Raw genomic sequence first — 20,451 nt, 5'->3', positions numbered from 1 at the left:
ATCATGCACATTTTGGCACCAATATCGCTTGTGAATGTTACCTTGTCTAAATGGTGCCTAAGGAGAGTGTGGAGCTTTAGGAAGGATGCCTTACCTGCTCAAAAGACTTCAGCCCCCCTTCTTTCCCCAGCCTCAGAATGTCCTCCAGAATGGCATTTTTCAACTCCTGGAAAGACAGGCATTTTAGACAAGTCATCTTAATGGCAGTACTTAAAAGGGATAGTTCACTCAAACTATCTTGAAGTATTTTTTTCTATTGTGAATACAATCCCCCCCCCAAAAAATGTGCATGTCAGCTGTCCCATTTTCTTGGACACTTTCAGTACAAACAAAAACTGATGAGTGTTTGAGATGAGATTGGCCTTGTTCCGATATCCACGCTAGCATGTCCAATACATTGCTTTATTCTAAGGCTTTACACTCCAAATCAAATTGTATTTGTCAAATGCACCAAATACAACAGGTGTAGACCTTAACGTGAAACGCTTACTTACAAGCCCCTAACCAACAATGCAGTTCAAGAAATAGAGTTAAGAAAATATTTACTACATAAACTAAAGAAATAAAATTAAACCAAAATAACAATGAGGCTATATACAGGGGTTACCGGTACAGAGTCAATGTGCAGGGAAAACAAGTTAGTCGAGGTAATTTGTACATGTAGGTTGGGGTAGTGATTATGCATAGATAATAAACAGCGAGTAGCAGCGGTGTAAAACAGAGGGGGGGGGGACAATGTAAATAGTCTGGCCATTTGATGAATCGTTTAGCAGTCTTACAGCTTGGGGGTAGAAGCTGTTAAGGAGCCTCTTGGACCTACACTTGGCACTCCGGTATCGATTGCCATGAGGTAGCAGAGAGAACAGTATGACTTGGGTGATTGGAGTCTGACAATTTGTTGGGCCTTCCTCTGACACCGCCTAGTATATAGGTCCTGGATTTTTTAATCCGTTATTTTACCAGGTAAATTGACTGAGAACACGTTCTCATTTGCAGCCACGACCTGGGGAATAATGAGGCAATTGTAAACTGGGGATTATTAGGTGACCGTGATGGTTTGAGGGCCAGATTGGGAATTTAACCAGGACACCGGGGTTAACACCCCTACTCTTACGATAAGTCCCATGGGATCTTTAATGACCTCAGAGTCAGGACACTTGTTTAACGTCCCATCCGAAAGACTGCACCAACACAGAGCATTGGGATATTTTTTAGAACAGAGGAAAGAGTGCCTACTGGCCCTCCAACACCACTTCCAGCAGCATCTGGTCTCCCCTCCAGGGACTGACCAGGACCAACCCTGCTTAGCTTCAGAAGCAAGCCAGCAGTGGTATGCAGAGTGGTATGCTGCCGGATGACAGGAAGCTTGGGCCCCAGTGATGTACTGGGCCGTATGCACTACACTCTGTAGCGCCTTACGGTCGGATGCCAAACATTTGCCATACCAGGCAGTGATGCAATCGGTCAGGGTTCTCAATGGTGCAGCTGTTGAACGTTGAGGATCTGGGGACCCATACTGAATCTTTTCAGTCTCCCGAGGGGGAAAAGGCATTGTCGTGCCCTCTTCACGACTGTCTTGGTGTGTTTGGTCAATGAGTTACTGTTAGAGGCTCTTCAAGCTTCAGTGACATTTTTCTGAGGACAACACTTGAAGTTCAAGAGCATGGACTGTGGAAATTAGACACCAAATACACTGTTAGTAGATGGTAAATCTGCCATAACATTGAAGCTAGCTAACCTTGCTTGCGCACATCTCCAAATAAGAACCCTCGATGCCCTTCTTCTTTGCCCATCCTGGTAAGAAGTCTGGATCAGGCACCACAATGCCCACCAGGCATGCCTGTGCCAAACAAGACATTGTCAAACATTTATGTTTTTACAATTCATAAGCATTTATACTAATTTACAAATGTATCAACATTTACAAGCAGTGGCTTATACATGAAAGACATAAGTGTAACCCAAACAAGTTTCAGTTAAATTGTGTATACAGCCACAAACGTTATGCACGTACATACCCAACCACAAACAAAGTGCTTCAATAGAAAGTATTTGGTTTGTCACACACCTGCAAGCTATCGCCATGGACAAAGATCTGGGCCACCGGGTCGCTCCGGATATAGATGTTCTCGACCTTCTCCGGGGCAATGTACTCTCCTTGAGCCAGCTTGAAGATGTGCTTCTTCCTGTCCACAATCTTCAGAATGCCATTCTGAAAGTAGAGTAAACAAACTTAACTCCGTAGTGATCAACTACATCAGATTTAGCCCCATTACTACTTTCCTACTCTTAGTCCGTCATATATTGAGGCCCAATAGCAGGGGTGGGCCAGTGTCTGCTCTTTTGCCTGGTACCCATGTCATCATCTAAGCAGGGTCAGTTCTGATTGATCCCTGGGTGGGATACCAGATGCTGCTGGCAGTGGTGTTGAAGCGCTAAGGAGATCCAATGTCCCAGGGCAGTGAAGGGGACATTGCCCTGCATAGTGTGCCGTCTTTCAGATGGGACGATAAACGTTGTCCTGACCCTCTGGTCATTAAAAATCCAATTGCAATTACCGTATGAGGAGAGGTATTAGCCCCATTGTCATGGCTAAATTCCCAAGCTGCCCCCATTCCGTCATAGCCACCTAATCACCCCTTTATTCCTAATTGGCATATTTCACTCCTCACCTCATGTGTGGTGAACGTTCTGGCATAATTGTCACAGAAAGCCCCCACCATAGGACAATTGATAAACGCTGCCTTATAGGCTAGCTCAGGTGTTTCCCAATCTTGGTCCTGGGGACCCAAAGTGCACATTTTTTATTTTGTCCTAGCACTAACACTTGATTCAACTAATCAAGTCAACATCAAGCCCTTTACAAAATGACCAGAATTGAAAACACAGGTGGCTGAATGTAGAGTTGACAGTACTTACAGGCAGCCACTTCCCAATGTCTCCCGTGTGGAGCCAGCCATCCTGATCCAAGGCCTCCTTAGTCTTCTCTGGGTCATTCAGGTAGCCCTTGAATACGTTTGGTCCTTTTACACACACCTGCGAAGCAGAATTTTATACACAAATAAACGTGAGACCAGGCTATACACCCACCTCCTCAAAGGCTATTGATTAAATTGTGAAGTATCAAAGCAAGCTCCCGAGTGGTGCAGTGGTCTAAGGCAATGCATCTCCGTGCAAGAGGCATCACTAGAGTCCTTGGTTTGATTAAAGTCTGTATCACATCCTGCCGTGATTGAGAGTCCCTTAAGCCAATGCACAAATGGCCCAGCGTTGTCCGGGTTTGAGCAGGGTAGGCCATCATTGTAAATAAGAATGTTCTTAGCTTACCTAGTTAAATAGATGTTAAAGAAAAATTCAACTGGGACAACCCCCACCCCAATAAAGCAAGCTAGGGAAAACCCATCTCACTATTCCAGTAGGTCCCAATACATGCATTAAAGAGATCAATGGAAGGCAGATCAAGGACACTGCCATTGGAGGTCATTCAAAAAACCTTCTAACAATGTGGATAGTCGTCATGATTAATGTGTTCTAGCAGGCACATAATGTGGTTACTAAAATCTGATTTGGCAGTTTTTTCGTTGCATAATGTTTAGAAGTTGTACAAAAGGGTTTAGAAAACACACTACATGAACAAAGGTACAGTTGAAGTCAGAAGTTTACATACACCTTAGCCAAATACATTTAATCTCAGTTAAAATTCCCTGTCTTAGGTCAGTTAGAATCACCACGTTATTTTAACAATGTGAAATGTCAGAATAATAAGTAAAGAGTAAGTAAAGATTCCAGCTTTTATTTCTGTCATCACATTCCCAGTGGGTCAGAAGTTTACACACACTCAATTAGTATTTGGTAGCATTGCCTTTAAATTGTTTAACTTAGGTCAATGTTTCAGGTAGCATTCCACAAGCTGCCTATAATAATTTGGGTGAATTTTGGCCCATTCCTCCTGACAGAGCAGGTGTAACCGAGTCAGGTTTGTAGGCATCCTTGCTCGCACACACTTTCTCAGTTTTGCCCACATATTATCTATAGGATTGAGGTCAGGGCTTTGATGGCCACTCCAATACCTTGACTTTGTTGTCCTTAAGCCATTTGCCACAACTTTGGAAGTATGCTTGGGGTCATTGTCCATTTGGAAGACACATTTGCAACCAAGCTTTAACTTCCTGACGGATACCTTGAGATGTTGCTTCAAATATATCCACATAATTGACCTTCCTCATCATACCATCTATTTTGTGAAGTGCACCAGCCCCTCCTGCAGCAAAGCACCCCCACAACATGATGCTGCCACTCACGTGCTTCACAGTTGGGATGGTGTTCTTCGGCTTGCAAACCTCCCGCTTTTTTCTCCAAACATAAAAATGGTCATTATGGCCAAACAATTCTATTTGTTTCATCAGACCAGAGGATATTTCTCCAAAAAGTACTTTGTCCCCAGTGCAGTTGCAAACCGTAGTCTGGATTTTTTTATGGCAGTTTTGGAGCAGTGGCTTCTCGGTAGTGAGGGTTGAAACTGAGGAGAGACGCACTACGGCGGTCCCGATCTGTGAGCTTGTGTGGACTACCACGTCGCATCGTCGCAGCTGAGCTGTTGTTGCCACTAGGCATTTCCACTTCACAATAATCGCACTTACAGTTGACTGGGGAGCTTAAGCAGGGCAGACGTTTTACGAACTGACTTGTTGGAAAGGTGGCATCCTATGACGGTGCCAAGTTGAAAGTCACTGAGCTCTTCAGTAAGGCCATTCTACTGCCAATGTTTGGCTATGGAGATTGTATGGCTGTGTGCTTGATTTAATACACATGTCAGCAATGGGTGTGACCGAAATAGCTGAAACCACTCATTTGAAGGAGTGTCCACAAAAGTTTGTATAAATAGTGCGTGTTTGCTAACTTGGATAAATTCGGATAAGCTAGTAGCATAGCTAACCATATAGATATCAATGGTGATATTTGAAGTCGTTTTTAAGTGTAATGCAGTTGATTGGGGCTAGTGTCTCCTGACCCCTCCTGTCTCAGCCTCCAGTATGCTGCAGTAGTTTGTGTCGTGGGCAAGGGTCAGTCTGTTATATCTGGAGTACTTCTCCTGTCTTATCTGGTGTCCAGTGTGAATTTAAGTATGCTCTAACACTCTTGAGGACCTGAGCCCTAGGACCATGCCTCAGGACTACTGTCCCACGTCCACCTGGCCGTGCTGCTGCTCCAGTTTCAACTGTTCTGCCTGCAGCTATGGAACGCTGACCTGTTCACTGGACGTGCTACCTGTCCCAGACCTGCTGTTTTCAACTCTAGAGACAGCAGGAGCAGTAGAGATACTCTTAATGATCAGCTATGAAAAGCAAACTGATATTTACTTCTGAGTTGCTAACTACTGTGATTATTATTTGACCATGCTGGTCATTTATGGTCATTTGAACATCTTGGCCATGTTCTGTTATAATCTCCACCCGGCACAGCCAGAAGAGGACTGCCCCCCCATAGCCTAGTTCCTCTCTAGGTTTCTTCCTAGGTTTTGGCCTTTCTAGGGAGTTTTTCCTAGCCACCGTGCTTCTACACCTGCATTGCTTGCTGTTTGGAGTTTTAGGCTGGGTTTCTGTACAGCACTTTGAGATATCAGCTGATGTAAGAAGGCCTATATAAATACATGTGATGATTGGTGACAATGACATGAACATGTATTGGAGTTGATAGGCTAATTTTGATGGGTGGCAATGAGAAATTCTGGCTCTATCCCCACCAGGGGGGACCAATGTGTGGAATTTCCATGGTGTTTACATTGTTTTGGTCAAACTCCAAACATCTCTTTACCGCATGTATTAAAGCCTGCACTTGGCCCTTATCTTTCAATGTTTGCAGATCAGTAAGGTGGAAGCTTTACCACTATAGTGATTATACCCATTCAGACCCTTCAGATATGCTAACATTGACTGGATAGGGCCAAGGGGGAGGGACAGAGAGCAATTTGAGACTGGCTGTTCCAATCAAAGGCACACAAGAAACCAAGGTGGGACTTCCAATGGTCTTTACACCTCACCTCTCCTTCCCCATTGGCAGCAAAGTAGTTCATCTCAGTCACGTCTGCCAGCTTTACATAATTGCAGGGCAGTGGAGCCCCCACATGACCTGGGCAGAAAGAGATATGTTGTCACATTTCAGTAACACTTTCTGTTATTTCATAATGCCAACATGGTCTCAAGGTTTCATGAAGATTCCAGTGAGCCACAAGACACAGAAGTAAAACTGTTCTTGTATAATCAGTGTAGTGAGGGTGTAGAGCCATGTGTGACTTGCTTGTTGGATTAAGCATGTGGTGGTATGCGTTGTGTGATGTGGTAGTAATTGAATGTGTCGGTAATGCTTGAATGTGTGCATTACCTGCTGTCCAGTCCCCAGGCATGGACATGGTACACCCAGCTGTGCACTCAGTCTGACCATAGCCTTCGTAAAACTGTCAAGTAGAAGCACCAGACATTGATTTCAAAGCACTGTAATGGAGTAATTTGTGTTTCTGATGCTAGTATTATCTATCTTCGGCACCACAGCAGGCTGGTTGGGTAGGAGGTTGATTCACAAGCATGAAGTGATTGTTTTGACTGATAGAAAGAGAACATGATTGAACAAACAGGAAGTGTCAAAAGAGGGAGCTACTTCTCTAGGGTATGAAACGGGCTACATTTGGATTCTCTACCTTTCTCCCAAAGAGTGCGCCTGTAAACTCCCCCTAAAGGATTTAAAAGGAAAGGACTAGTGTGTTGGATTTGGGGGAAATTCCTTCCAGCCATGCTTGTACCAATCAAATGCTTTTAAATACATTAGGGGGAGTGAATGAGTGCACACCTCTTTAGAAGGTTAAAGAATTAGAATGCAACCAGGATCTGCATCCAAATTCTCTGGGAAAGGGGGCATTTGTGCATTCTTCCCCACACATTTAGAAGCAATGGATTGGTGGAAGAATTGAACTAGAGAGTTTATCCTTTTGTTCACCTGTCATTTAAATTTGTAAATCAATGGGCAGTCTCACCTGGCAGCCAAGTGCGGTACGAAGGAAAGTTAGGACGGTTGGAGAAACTGGGGCCGCTCCTGTGATCATCAGCCTCACACGACCCCCAAGACTGTCCTGTAGAGCACAAAGGACAAAAAACGTTATTGACAGCCACAGTTGTATATGGCTTGAGTAATTTCCTTTAATATATATTTGGTAAATTAATGGAAGAAAAAAACTCTAGCCTGAACTTAAACCAGGAAGAAATTATGAATGAACATTTAAATAATTAGCAGTGCCATTTTTGGTTGGTTTTCTGGTCTCAAAACAGTGAGTTGATTAACCTTCATAAAGAACAGTGGCGACCCATTTTGTACCCCACCAGTTCTTTTAACGTTGTCTGTTTTACATTAATACATGTCACATCTGTTCACAAAAAACTAACAAAAAAAAAAAAATCATTGAGTTAATAAAGCCACAGATAAAAATCACGTTATATTTACCGTAGCTTTGATTGGACTGATCATGTTAACATAAAGGTTTCACAATCTTAACTTGCAGTCATCATCATGAATCAAGTCGACAATCTACTGGGAAATCCATTTAAATCCTTGTTATAGGAAGAGAAATTAGGTAAAAACCTATCGGTGCTCATTGGCCATAAACATTACACAACTCAGTGACTAACTGAAAGCATCGCAAAGCAATAACTAGCCTGCTATTCAGTGGAGTGGGTGTGGTCCAAATCTGGGTTTAAGGGTCTCTTTTCCAAGATTAATAGGATAAACATTCAACTTTGGCCATGCTGTCAATCCAGCAGGACTTCTGGCGCACTCGGAAATCTCAGACTTCAGTGAGTTCAAGACAACTGGGAACTCTAGAAAAAAGAAAAAGAAAAGAGGCTCCGACTGGGAAAATACGTTTTGATCGGGAATCGGGAACTCAAGCCTCTTTCTAGAGCTCCAACCTGAAGAACACAGACGTCATGATTCGACCTTGTCGTTGCCCCAGAAATGTTCCATACACACAAAAAGCTTCGCTCTCAAGTTGTGCAAAAATTTGTTTACATCACTGTTAGGGAGCATTTCTCCTTTGCCAAGATACTCCATCCACCTGACAGGTGTGGCATATCAAGAATCGGATTAAACAGCATAATTACACATGTGCACCTTGTGCTGAGGCCAAAAGGCCACTAAAATATGCAGTTTTGAGGTGTGTGCAATTGGCATGCTGACTGCAGGAATGTCCACCAGAGCTGTTGCCAGATAATTTAATGTCAATTTCTCTGCCATAAGCCGCATCCAATGTTTTAGAGAATATGGCAGTACGTACAACAGGACTCACAACCGCAGACTACTTGTAATTTTGCATGTGCACCCCCCCCCCATCAATAAGTTAAGGGTTGCATTATAATACTTAATACAAATTTGCCAAATGCTAATGTAAGGCACTTTCTTACCACCAATAGTTTCACCATTAACCCTAGTCTTCACAATACCCACAATCCTAACTAAATTAAAAAACACCCTAACCTCACTCACCCAGAACCCGAATCCTAAAATTAATTCATGTAAGTCGCAACATTAAAGTCAACATTGTCCTTTCTTGCATGATCTGGTTCCTATCCATGGGTACCTGGACTTTTTGGAAGATGAGCTTGTCCCACAAGCTGTCCTTCCTGACCACACCATTCATCATCTCCGCAAGCTTCCTCCTGGAGGCAAAAACCAGCAGCCACCTCTTCAGTGGCGCGTTGGCCTGTCCGAAGATCTATGAAGGAGAGACAGAAAAATATCTTATTTGTCCATCTTGCAAAGGATATGTCTCTTACCCTGCTTCCAACCTTGTGCCTCCGTCAAGGGCAAGACTGGAGTGGATGGGTAGCTACAATCTGTAAAGCAGCAGCTCGTTGGTTGACAGTTCAGTTTGCTCTTTTATTGCCCAGCACAGGATTTGAACCAGCGACTGTCCGGCTACTGGTCCGCCTGTCGGACCTCTGGGCTACATTACCGCCCCTTCTCCAAAGAAGAATGTATTCAACAACATATCAACCCCATAACAATCTAGGCCACTGAGCGATTTGAAATCTGTAGTTGAATTCAGTCCAGCACACCTTTAAATTGTTTTTGAAGCATCTTGATTTACAAAACTTTGCCCACACCCACCCATGCTTTAAATAAGGTTTCAATACACATGTACAACTGTTCTAAGAAATGTTTGTATTTGTCTTTTGTGCAAGTCCAATTCAAATTAATCCAACTTCCCAGTACTAAGTGATATGGTCATATTATTGTTGAAAACATCCCTCAGGGTCTACAGTACATCTGACCTTGTCAAACATGCGGTTGAGCAGGCGGGGGACGACAGGGAAGACTGTGGGCTGCAGGGTTTTCAGGTCATCCATCAGGAGCCGGATGTCCCCCTGAAAGTAGCCAATCCGGGCACCGTGCACCAGGATCACTCCCTGGAGAACGGAAGTGGTGTGAGGGGGAGGCAGACGAAAAGGAAGAGTGTCCGTTAACTGCCAAGTACAGGTGTCAAATATGTTCAATATATTTTAGGTGATTTTGCTTAGAGTTCGCACTTGTGACGATTCCATTGGTTCCATGGTATCGGGAAAACTAAATCAAGCTTAGCCCAAGTATGACATTATGTGTATTAAACAGGGGCAATTTACAATTGCAACATCCATTTTTGGACTGGTAGAAATGGTACACACACGAAGAATATAACTTATGCCTGATGAGCTTAGTTCAACTATCATACCCAGTCAGAATCCAAAATATAAGCTTGTTTTACTCTATAAATAAAGAAAATGTACAATATAGCCACAAAACAAGGCTAAAAGTATAATGTTGACATCACGGATGATCAATCGTTACATCCATAGCAATCTATGAAGTTGAGAAAGATTCAATTTCTACAGCCCCATCCCTCAGCTTTTTACAGAACCAGGGGTGGGGAGACTGCTTTGTTATTGTTTATACTGCGGATTGCCACTTTAAGATCAAATACAAATATGTATATATCCTAAAGCACACACTAAAAAAATAATTTTGCATGTTTCTTTCTTTCATACAAAAGGTTGTGCACTGGGCCTTCACTAGTCCTGTATTAGCAGACCGATATAACACTCCGTAGCATGGGGCAATTATTTTTTTGTCCCCCTGTCGAAAACAAAAAATGTCTTAGTATTAACAAGGGTGAAATTAAATGAGTTCCTGCCTCTCCTCATTCTATCAGTTTCAGTACATACCTCCACCACCCTCTCAAACATGTGTGCTAGAGGTAGGTAGGACATGTGAATGTCGTGGAGGTTCAGCATGCAGTGCACCTGCGGAAGACACACACGGCATTGCATTACCTCAAAAACATGTGGGCCAATGGTTTGAAGGAGATAAGCCCAGCACTAAGGATGTGCTCGAGTATGCTCTGAGTAGACACTGGGCAGAAAAATACATGGAATGGAAAAAAGGAAGAGGGAACAGATAGGACAGACAGGAAAGTCAACAAAGATTGAGGAACAAAAGCAAGAAAACACATAACTGGCTTGATTTTAAAGGGTATTTAGCAGGGCGGCGGCAAGGCTTGGAAAATAGCAGCTTCATACAGTGTGGAATACAGCAGTACATATCATGACACTAAGCATAATCTTTTTTAAACCTAGATTTAACTAGGCAAGTCAGTTAAGAACACATTCTTATTTACAATGATAGCCTGGGAACAGTGCTGCACTGTTCAGGGGCAGACCAACCTTGTGAGCTCAGGGATTCGATCTAGCAACCTTTCAATTACCCAATGCTCTAACCACCAGGGTACCAGCCGCCCATAATAAGTCAATTCTGTTTTACTTGCCCATCTAAGGCAGAGGAAAATGTTAAGATTTAAAAAATAGCTGTTTTTAAGCCAGGTTTGTAGTTTCAAATAAGAAAGTTTTCCATTGTTCCTAGGTTGAATAAATTCTACTTACTGTTATAAGAAAAACACTTTGTTTTGTGATGCTCAAAACAGAGGTTGCCATCTACACCAAAACACATAAGCTGCATTTACACAGGCAGCCCAATTTTGATATTTCCCAATAATAATTGGGCGAAATACATGATCTGATTGGTCAAAAGACCATGTTGGCAAAATATCAGAATTGGGCAGCCATAGACAATACTCGATTTGTTGTTTTTATAAGAGTCAGCATTCGTGTTAGTTCTCTAACTAAGTAGATTGCAGACTAACGAGCATCGGTTTGGAGAACTTTCGGGGTCTCTCGGTTGTTAAACTAGTATCCCAATGCCCCAAACAAGGCTTTTCATGAGAACAAACAGTATGCAATCTGCCTTCTGTGAGAATATGCAGTGGCCAAATTTCAAAATGTTGTCATGCAAATCACGTGTCATGATGCCTATATTTTTTATATTCACAATGCTTACATTTCCTGTGAGACGCCATTCAGGGAACAAATTAATCAAAAGGGTGGTTAGTTTACCTCTGTTATCTTGATGAAAGCAGCACAATTGGCGATAACATTGCCATGTGTAAGCATTCCACCCTTTGGGTTTCCTGGGAGTAAAAGAAAACAAGTGACAGTTTATTAAATCTTGATGGTTAGATGCATCATATTTCCAATACGCAATATTACTAATAAAAGAGTCAGTAATTAACGTGTGGGAATCTCCATTCATGGAAACACAATGGATTAGTAACGTTTTTCATCAACTTGATAATTCTTGTCACGAGGGTCCAAGTGTAACACACATCCTCCTGATCATGCTTGCATACAGTGTGTTACTTCACACTTGACTATCATACTATTCGTATTAAATGTCTTACACAACACATGTCAGTGTACTGGCCTATTTTTTCTACTGTTGCTTTCCAGTAAGACTGTTCATACTTTTACAATGTCTACTCTCCCTACTTTGAAATCCCTGACTATGAAAAGTCTGACCATAGCGGCTTGAAGTGTTTGAACCATCTATAGCCATTATGGTTATTTTCTGACCTTGCTGGTCCTCTATGAACAGATTGTTTTTTTGTTTTTTTCAATCTGGCCTTAAATGGTACTGTTAAATCTCTACCCGGTACAGCCAGAAGAGGACAGGCCACCCCTCGAAGCCTTGTTCATCTGAGTTTCTTCCTGTTCCTGCCTTCCAAGGAGTTTCTGGCCACTTGTGCTTCTACCTCTGCATTGCTTACTCTATGGGGTTTCAGGACAGGCATCTCAAATCAATTATTTTATTTGTCACATGCGCCAAATACAACAGGTTTAGACCTTACTGTGAAATGCTTACTTACAAACCCTTAAACCAACAATGCAGTTCAATAAATAGAATTAAGAAAATATTTACTAAATAAACTAAAGAAATAAAACAAACACAATAATGAGGCTATATACAGTGGGTACCGGTACCAAGTGAATGTGCTGACGAGGTCATTTGTAGGTAGGAGTAAAGTGACTATGCATAGATAATAAACAGTGAGTAGCAGCAGTGTAAAAACATAGGGGCCTTATAAAATACATTTGTTTTAATGTGGGATATTTACATTGTGAAATACAGAGTAATGACATGAAAGCAGAATTAATGCACACACACACACACACACACCTGTGGTTCCACTAGTGAAGCAGATGAGTGCCAGGTCATCTGGTGTTGGGGGCTATAGCAGACCACAAAGAGATTTAAGATCTAGTAGCACGTTATCTTAACAGTACAGACATATCAGATACTCAAACAAATAACGTAAAGACAGAATAATAACCTATTACTTGTTTCTTTGGGATTCATCAAAATCACCACTGTTTGAATTAATCTCAATATGACTTTGTGCAGTCCTACTTACTAATGGCTGGTGGTGGTAGGCTTTGCCAACAGCCTGAGGGTGACAAAGAAACCATGACACATCATTCAGTTTCATTTCCCCCGCATTGAAACATTAGCTCGCTGGGATAAGCATAATCAAATAAAACTAGAGAACATTGAGAAAACCAGCGTGTTCGAGCAGAGTGCTCATTTTGATCTATGAGCTTCTGGATAAGAGCCTTTGCTAAAACGAGTCTACCGTAAACATAGAAGTTCATGACATTTTAGAGCTTACCTCCACATCCTTCAGGCTAAGGATCTCGATGCCGCTCTGCTGTCCGCGGACCACAAGCTCCTTGTCGAAGGCCTCCATGATCACGATTGTCTTCAATGTGTGCTCCTTGCCGCTCACGCAGTCCAGGATGAGCCGCACTTTGTCCACCAAGTCACAGATCACCGTAGAGATGGCAGCTGAAAATATGGGATGGCACTGGGTTATTTGTCTTTTATGGTCAACTGTTATTTTTGAATGCTCTGTGACGGTCGTAATGGTGTGAGGTATAGTCCTGTCTTTTGTCCTGAGAAATGTACTTAGTTACACATAAATGTAATGTTTTTGTAGAATGTCTACAACAGTGAGAACCGTGACTTGTCATCTAAATGACAGTTAATGCAGATTACATTTATTTTACTTTTTACATGTTATTGTGAGAGTTCAGTGCTTTATAAATTTATGTTCAAATGATAACTTCTATATCATGAACAAATCTTTGAGGGCCGCCGTGTCTGCTGCTTGATAAAAGTTCATTCTACAGCTGGTGAGGAAGCTAAGACATACGTTTGCCGGTGTGGAATGTAGCTACTGTAGCCCTTTAGCACACAGTTTAGATCTGGAAGGATTCAATAGGTGTACGATCTATGGTAATAGCCGCACCTTGCTTTCTGAATTGGAACTTCTACCATAGTACTTGCATCTCTCCAACCCATTCAGCTCAAAATAACTGCCGTAATATAGAATCTTCAGTGTGTGGTACCCATGAGTAAAATTGCCATAATTGAAGGGGCTTTTCCTGTTCTAGCAATTCTATTTCTATGGAAAAGTCTAGTGGTAGATTTTTGATATCAGGCCGCACTAGTGTGACCTTGGTCCAAATGGCGTTTGTGGTTGCCCTGTGACATACCTTGGTCGATGATGTATTCAATGGCCTCGAGGCCTAGCGTGTCATACAGTGGTACACACACCAGGGAGTATGTGTAACAGGCCAGCTCTGAAATGGTCCACTGTAGGAGAGGACAAGGATAACATCAGTATGGGGGTCAAATTTTCACACCGGATCCGAAATCATTCTTGCTAAAAGTATATACATTATGTACAATCCATACTATTTATCATCGACGGTTTAGTAAATATGTATCCTGTAAGCAACAAATATCAACATATTTATATACCGAGGTGTCACCTTAGACTAGAAGCTGTTGTCAAACACACCTGGGTCTGAAAAGACCATGCGCTTTCTCAAGTGTGGAGCAAATTCAGATAAGCCCAAATATGACATCCTGGAAATTCTCTTCCTCAATAGAGCGGAGGAACTTCATACTAGATTCTAGTCAAAAAGCTTAGTACATTTTTGAAATATTACATAAACTTTATTTTTGTGTACAGGTATTCAGATGCATCCAGTGAATGTAAAAGGGGATGTGTGCGCAAGAGAGTGTAAGAAAGAGGGCGAGAAAGAAGAATTGTTGCTACTCATTCCTCTTACCTCTGGCCTGTTCTGGGAAAAGATGCCGATATGCTTGTCTCCAGTCTGGGAGTGCCCTCTGTGGAGAAGAGCCGAGCCAATGCACTCTGCTTTGTCTGCCACCTTCACAAAACAAATAGCAAAGATGCTCAGCTTTTTCCCCATTTGAACAACCATACCGGTTTGAGGGAAATCAATGATATGAATTTCAAAAAGGCAAAAAAATATAATTGGCACATATCCAATTTAGTTAATTTCTAAAAACTGACTGACTGAAGAACAAACAAAATAAGCTGTAAAATGTCTAAAGTCCGTTGCTCAAAGAAACCAACTGGAACTACCTTTTCCATCGAAACCAAAAATTGGTAGTATAGCTCACCTCTCGGTATGACAGCCACGTGTAAGGCTGGTTGGGTTTTCTTGATCCTAGACAGGGCCTATCAACTGGAAAGTAAAAGACAGTGCCCTGGTGATAAACTCTGCGGTTCTCTACATGCTTACTAACAGAAAACCATGGTCCTTAAACAATATTCTTCTCACAACTTAATATAAAAGTTTTTGAATTTGTAGATGTGTGTATTGCTAAATATTACTCCAGTGTTACCCCTCAAAACATAAGCATTTTGCTGCACCTGCAATAATGTGCAAATCTGTGTACGCGACCAATACACATTGATTTGATAAACCACAAGTCAGTTACAACTAGACCGGGGTTAAAATAATTTCAAATAATTATTTCAAATACTTTGTCTGTGCTTGATTGAGCTTGCCTGGTACAAATTGGTCCCATTGCAAATGTGCAAATCCTTCCATCTGGAACTCCAGACAAAAGCAAAGGCTAAAAGTATGTGAAAGATATCAAATAGTATTTGAACCCAGGTCTGGTTACCAACTTAAGTCGGCAGGTATGCACCAATTTTGCAGATAAAAGCACACATTCCAATAGAGTGCTGCTAGAAAGAATAGCATGATGCAGACAAAGTTGTAAGAACGCCTGAAACTCTACCTCTAGGAATTTAAGGTATGATAAGTGTATAATATGGTATGTGGTGATTTCAATTGAATTAGGCACATTATCATCAAATCATTGTGTTGTGGTTCCCTCGTTTTTGCAATATAAACATACATATATACAGACTATTTGCATCAGCGTACTGCACATACAGTTTAAGTCGGAAATTCCCATACACGGAGGATGGAGTCATTAAAAACGTGTTTAACCACTCCAAATTTCCTGTTAAAACTATAGTCTGTTAGGACATCAACTTTGTGCATGACAGATTATTTCACAGTATCACAATTCCAGTGGGTCAGAAGTTTACATACACTAAGTTGACTGTGCCTTTAAACAGCTTGGAAAACTCCAGAAAATGTCATGACTTCAGAAGCTTCTGATAAATGATGTCAATTAGCCTATCAGAAGCTTCTAAAGTCATGAGATTTGAGTCAATTGGAGGTGTACCCGTGGTTGTATTTCAAGGCCTACCTTCAAACTCTGTGCCTCTTTGCTTGACATCATGGGAAAAAATCAAAAGAAATCAGTAAGAAATAAAATAAACACAATAATGAGGCTATATACAGTGGGTACCAGTACCGTCAGAAAACAAATTGTAGACCTCCACAATCTGGTTAATCCTGGGGAGCAATTTCCAAGCACATGAAGGTACCACATTCATCTGTACTAACAAGTACGAAAGTATAAACACCATGGGACCACACAGCTGTCATACCGCTCAGGAAGGAGACGTTCTGTCTCCTAGAGATGAACGTATTTGGTGCGAAAAGTGCAAATCAATCCCAGAACAGCAGCAAAGGACCTTGGGAAGATGCTGGAGGAAACTGTACAAAATCATTTATATCCACAGTAAAACGAGTCCTATATCGACAACCTGAAAGGCCGCTCAGCAAGGAGGAAGCCATTGCTCAAAAACCTCCATTAAAAAAATCCAGACTATGGTTTGCGACTGCACATGGGGACAAAGATCGTACTTCTTTGAGAAACGTCCTCTAGTCTGATGAAACAAAAATAGAACTGTTTGACCATAATGACCATCGTTATGAGTTGGAGTAAAAAGGGGGATGCTTGCAAGCTGAAGAACACCATCCCAACCGTGAAGCACAGGGGTGGCAGCATCAGGTTGTGGGGGTGCTTTGTGCGCAAGGGACCGGTGCACTTCAAACTAGATGGCATGAGGAGGACGGACAATTATGTGGATATATTTGAAGCAACATCAAGACAGTCAGAAAGTTAAAGCTTGGTCACAAATGGGTCTTCCAAATGGACAATGACCCCAAGCATACTTCCAAAGTTGTGGCAAAATGGCTTAAGGACAACAAAGTCAAGGTATTGGAGTGGCCCTCACAAAGCCCCGACCTCCATCCTATTGAAAATTTGGTCGGAACTGAAAAAGCATGTGCAAGCTTGGAGGCCTACAAACCTGACTCAATTACACCAGCTCTGTCAGGAGGAATGGGCCAAAATTCACCCAAATTATTATAGGAAGCTCGTGGAATGCTACCTGAAACATTGACACAAGTTAAACAATAAAAAATAAAAATTGAGTGTGTGTAAACTTCTGACCCACTGGGAATGTGATGAAATAAATCTGAAATCTATAATTCTCTACTATTATTCTGACATTTCACATTCTTAAAATAACATGGTGATACTAAGACCTAAGACAGGGAATTTTTACTAGGATTAAATGTCAGGAATTGTGAAAAAAGTTAATGTATTTGACTAAGGTGTATGTAAACTTCTGACTTCAACTGTATATCTCCCTCTCAACTATATTATTCAAATGAACTAAAATATTGATTTACTAATACAGTTGCTTACTTTTTTTGTCAGTTTCTGCATGCCTGTTGTCCTTTGCGTCTATAACTCAACTAAATAAAAATGTTTTTTTAAAAGATACCCCCAAAAACATTGTTTGTGGTTGAGTACTCACTGGACACCCGCATGCCTCGGAGAAATACCTCGTACATGGTCCGTGCGTCACTGTAGTAGTGAGTCATGTGCTCGTCGTTTTTATTCAGAATGGACCGCCTGACGTAACCATCACCCTGTGAGGAGAGCGAGGCATCGTTAGGTTAAGAATGTTTTGAATGTTTTGAAATGGGGGAGAAAAAAACAAAAAAAAAAAAAACAAATTGCACCCCCCCCACTGAAATAACTGATCCACTTAGAACTGGGGTGGACAGGACAGTCTTACCCTGTGAGGGCTGGTGTGTGTGCAGACTTCTTCTGTTCTAGCCAAGCAGCAAAGCACCTAATTCAAATAATCTTCAATCAAGAATTTGGTTATGATTAGCTGATTAGTAGAATAGTAACTGCTTGGCTAGAACAAAGGCATGCATCCACACCGGTCCTTGCAGGGGGGAGATTTATTGCCTATCACTCAGAGCAGTTTTAATCAATCTTTGTCTTAGGGCCCACAGGGTGTGCCAGCTTTTGTTCCAACACAGTATGAACACACCTGATTCAATTAATCAAGGCCTCGATCCATTGAAATTAAAGTGTTACTGCTGGGCAGGAAAAAAAAATGCTTGCTCACTGTGTATCCCAAGGACCATGGTAAAAAAAGAACTGAAAAAATCGGTTAGTCTGAACAAAGGCAATAACTGTTTTTACCACACTTAACTTCCTGCACTCAACCAACCATTAACATGTCACAAGTCTTAGCTAAAATAGAGAGTAACTATGTTTGTCATGCTCTCTATGTAACCCTTGTGTTAAAATATTGCAAGTGACATAGCAGCTACACTCAGGAATCACTTAGGTAGCTTGCTGAAATGCCGGAACATCCAAAAGGCACTCCCCAGATCCTATTTCAGCCAAAATGAGACAATTCAGGCTGACACACACACGGTTGTGTGCCATATTTATAATGGCAGTTCAGTCACACGCGCACATGACCTTTCTTATGGATACCTAAAAAGTATCCTATGTAGCAAGAGAATCAGCACAGATTTCAGATCATTTACTTGGCTGCAGAATGGTTTAGTGCAAAACAATGGGTGCGGAAGGACCCATGTTAGCATTCTCCAAATAGCATGGGTTCACATTTTATTAGTCATATGTATGAAAAACATGTTATACATCAAACAAAATGCTTACTTGAAGGTTCCTTAGACATGAAACAAAAAATAATATTAACAGAAAGTAAATGGCATAAAGTATAATACAAGACAAACTGTGGAAACCAGCCTTGTTTGCATAGCGATGATGAATAGAATGTCATTTGGGCTTTAATGAGATGCAAAAATCATTAGGTCGTCACACCGTTGATATAGCAGACTATACTAGTTTGTTGAATCCCATTGTGACGGGGACACTATTGGCATGACAGGCCCCTACTATTAACCAAACTGGGATCATTCTATGCAAAAATATTTACACATGTCCACAGGCATAAGATGGACCAGTCCATCTGGCATTTGTCTTAATTGCCCTATGGCCAGTCCATTCTTGCAGCCGTGAACCACAGAGCAAAAATATACTCCACTACACTGCCATGTGCTCTGCGAAGTTGGTCACAGCTGCACTAAACACAGTAAGCCTGCTTTTCATTGCAGAAAGTTTTCCTAGCCCATTCCCCCTTTGAGGATCTGAAATGACTGAATAAAGCTAGCCTACCTGGGGTGGCTGAGGTTAGAGAAACTGGTCACCTTCCACCTCACAGTGAATGAGTGTGAAGGGGCAAGATCTGCTTTTCAGATCTAAAAGGATCGCTTTCACCAGTCAAGTTGTAGCTAAATACTCTGGAATGGAACATAGCCTAGACTGTTGCCATGGTGATGAAGGGGCCCATACTGACAAGCCCAGTCACATCCTTGTGGTCTCTCTGGGTGAAGTTTCCTCAAGGCACAGATCTAGGATCAGCTTCCTTCACCCAATCCTAACATTGAACATTTATATGGAAAATGCTAAACTGACCCAAGATCAGCATCTAGAATAGGGTAACTAAATCATTAGGGTTTGTGTAGTGCGTGTTCAACGCAACTGCTACTTCTCAAACAAGCAGAAAATACTTGACATTTTCCAACTTTTTTGAAAAACAGGCCATTTCAAAACTTCACTTAGAAACAGGCAGTAAATGCTAGAAGAGGTGTCCACCCCTGCATTTCCATTAGTCGTGAATCATGATGAGTATCTGTCTGCATAATGACTTTCTACTGTACGTCGAATAGAGGACTGGCTGAAAGGACAAAGACACTAGTTACACCGCGCACACACACAACGCAGTTCTATTACACATTTTCATTGTCAGCACACATAGAAAAATAAGAGATGACTGGAGGAATGCAGTGCTGGCACAGCGAAGAACTTCGTGTTTACGTAGGCCGGAACAGCTTTCTCAAGTCCTCCCACTGCAAGCACCGGGGTGTGTGCGCTCACACACACGCACTAATCTCACTTCTTAAACAAGATAAATACAGGGACTTGGTATCCAATCAAATCAGGAGAGTCTATTAAAATGCTTCAATCTGTACTGGTGCTCATGCACAGACATTCAGTGACACTCAAAAATGTAAATAGTCAGACTACATGCTCAGACAAGCACAATTGTTGTCTGGCCTCCTACTCCGTTATGGAGATGGTATATTTTGAAAGTTGAAATGGAAAAATCTGGGCCAACGCTTCAAAGTGTTGTTAACAAAATTAACCTATATATTAACCTGTGCAGACAAACAGGTCTGAAAACACATGGGACACATTGTCCAAAGTACCCATGTTAACTGTCAACTGTTGAACTTCCTTAAACCAAGTTAACATTAGAACACTCTTCAGAAAAGCACACAATAATAACTTACTGTGGACAAGTACAATGCCATACAGTAATGAAGACTGCTGCATCTATAGACCGCTCTCTTGTAACGTGTAGCCTTTTTTTGTTGACAAATCCATAACTGTTATTTCCTC

The 20,451-nt window shown here is 41.7% G+C and overlaps 1 protein-coding gene across 2 annotated transcripts in view; it reads right to left on the bottom strand.

Annotated features, from left to right (window-relative positions):
* The window catches only part of LOC124001534 (long-chain-fatty-acid--CoA ligase 1-like), a 44,948-nt gene that overhangs the window by 2,118 nt on the left and 22,379 nt on the right, over positions 1-20,451 (bottom strand). For both annotated transcript variants that reach the window (XM_046308385.1, XM_046308386.1), the window contains exons 3-20: positions 17,477-17,591; positions 14,905-14,969; positions 14,547-14,648; positions 13,965-14,064; positions 13,079-13,254; positions 12,824-12,856; positions 12,589-12,640; positions 11,469-11,542; positions 10,245-10,322; positions 9,318-9,452; positions 8,624-8,758; positions 7,028-7,123; positions 6,382-6,454; positions 6,041-6,129; positions 2,920-3,036; positions 2,069-2,212; positions 1,739-1,840; positions 95-166 (exon numbers count right to left, since the gene is read on the bottom strand). In XM_046308385.1, the coding sequence (XP_046164341.1) occupies positions 95-166; positions 1,739-1,840; positions 2,069-2,212; positions 2,920-3,036; positions 6,041-6,129; positions 6,382-6,454; positions 7,028-7,123; positions 8,624-8,758; positions 9,318-9,452; positions 10,245-10,322; positions 11,469-11,542; positions 12,589-12,640; positions 12,824-12,856; positions 13,079-13,254; positions 13,965-14,064; positions 14,547-14,648; positions 14,905-14,969; positions 17,477-17,591 (1,758 nt within the window). The remainder of the gene's footprint in view (positions 1-94; positions 167-1,738; positions 1,841-2,068; positions 2,213-2,919; positions 3,037-6,040; positions 6,130-6,381; positions 6,455-7,027; positions 7,124-8,623; positions 8,759-9,317; positions 9,453-10,244; positions 10,323-11,468; positions 11,543-12,588; positions 12,641-12,823; positions 12,857-13,078; positions 13,255-13,964; positions 14,065-14,546; positions 14,649-14,904; positions 14,970-17,476; positions 17,592-20,451) is intronic.

Source organism: Oncorhynchus gorbuscha, linkage group LG17 (assembly GCF_021184085.1).
Source record: "Oncorhynchus gorbuscha isolate QuinsamMale2020 ecotype Even-year linkage group LG17, OgorEven_v1.0, whole genome shotgun sequence".
Lineage (NCBI taxonomy): Eukaryota > Metazoa > Chordata > Actinopteri > Salmoniformes > Salmonidae > Oncorhynchus > Oncorhynchus gorbuscha.
Note: the sequence above shows the minus strand (reverse complement) of the source record. Positions and strands in the feature narration are given on the sequence as shown.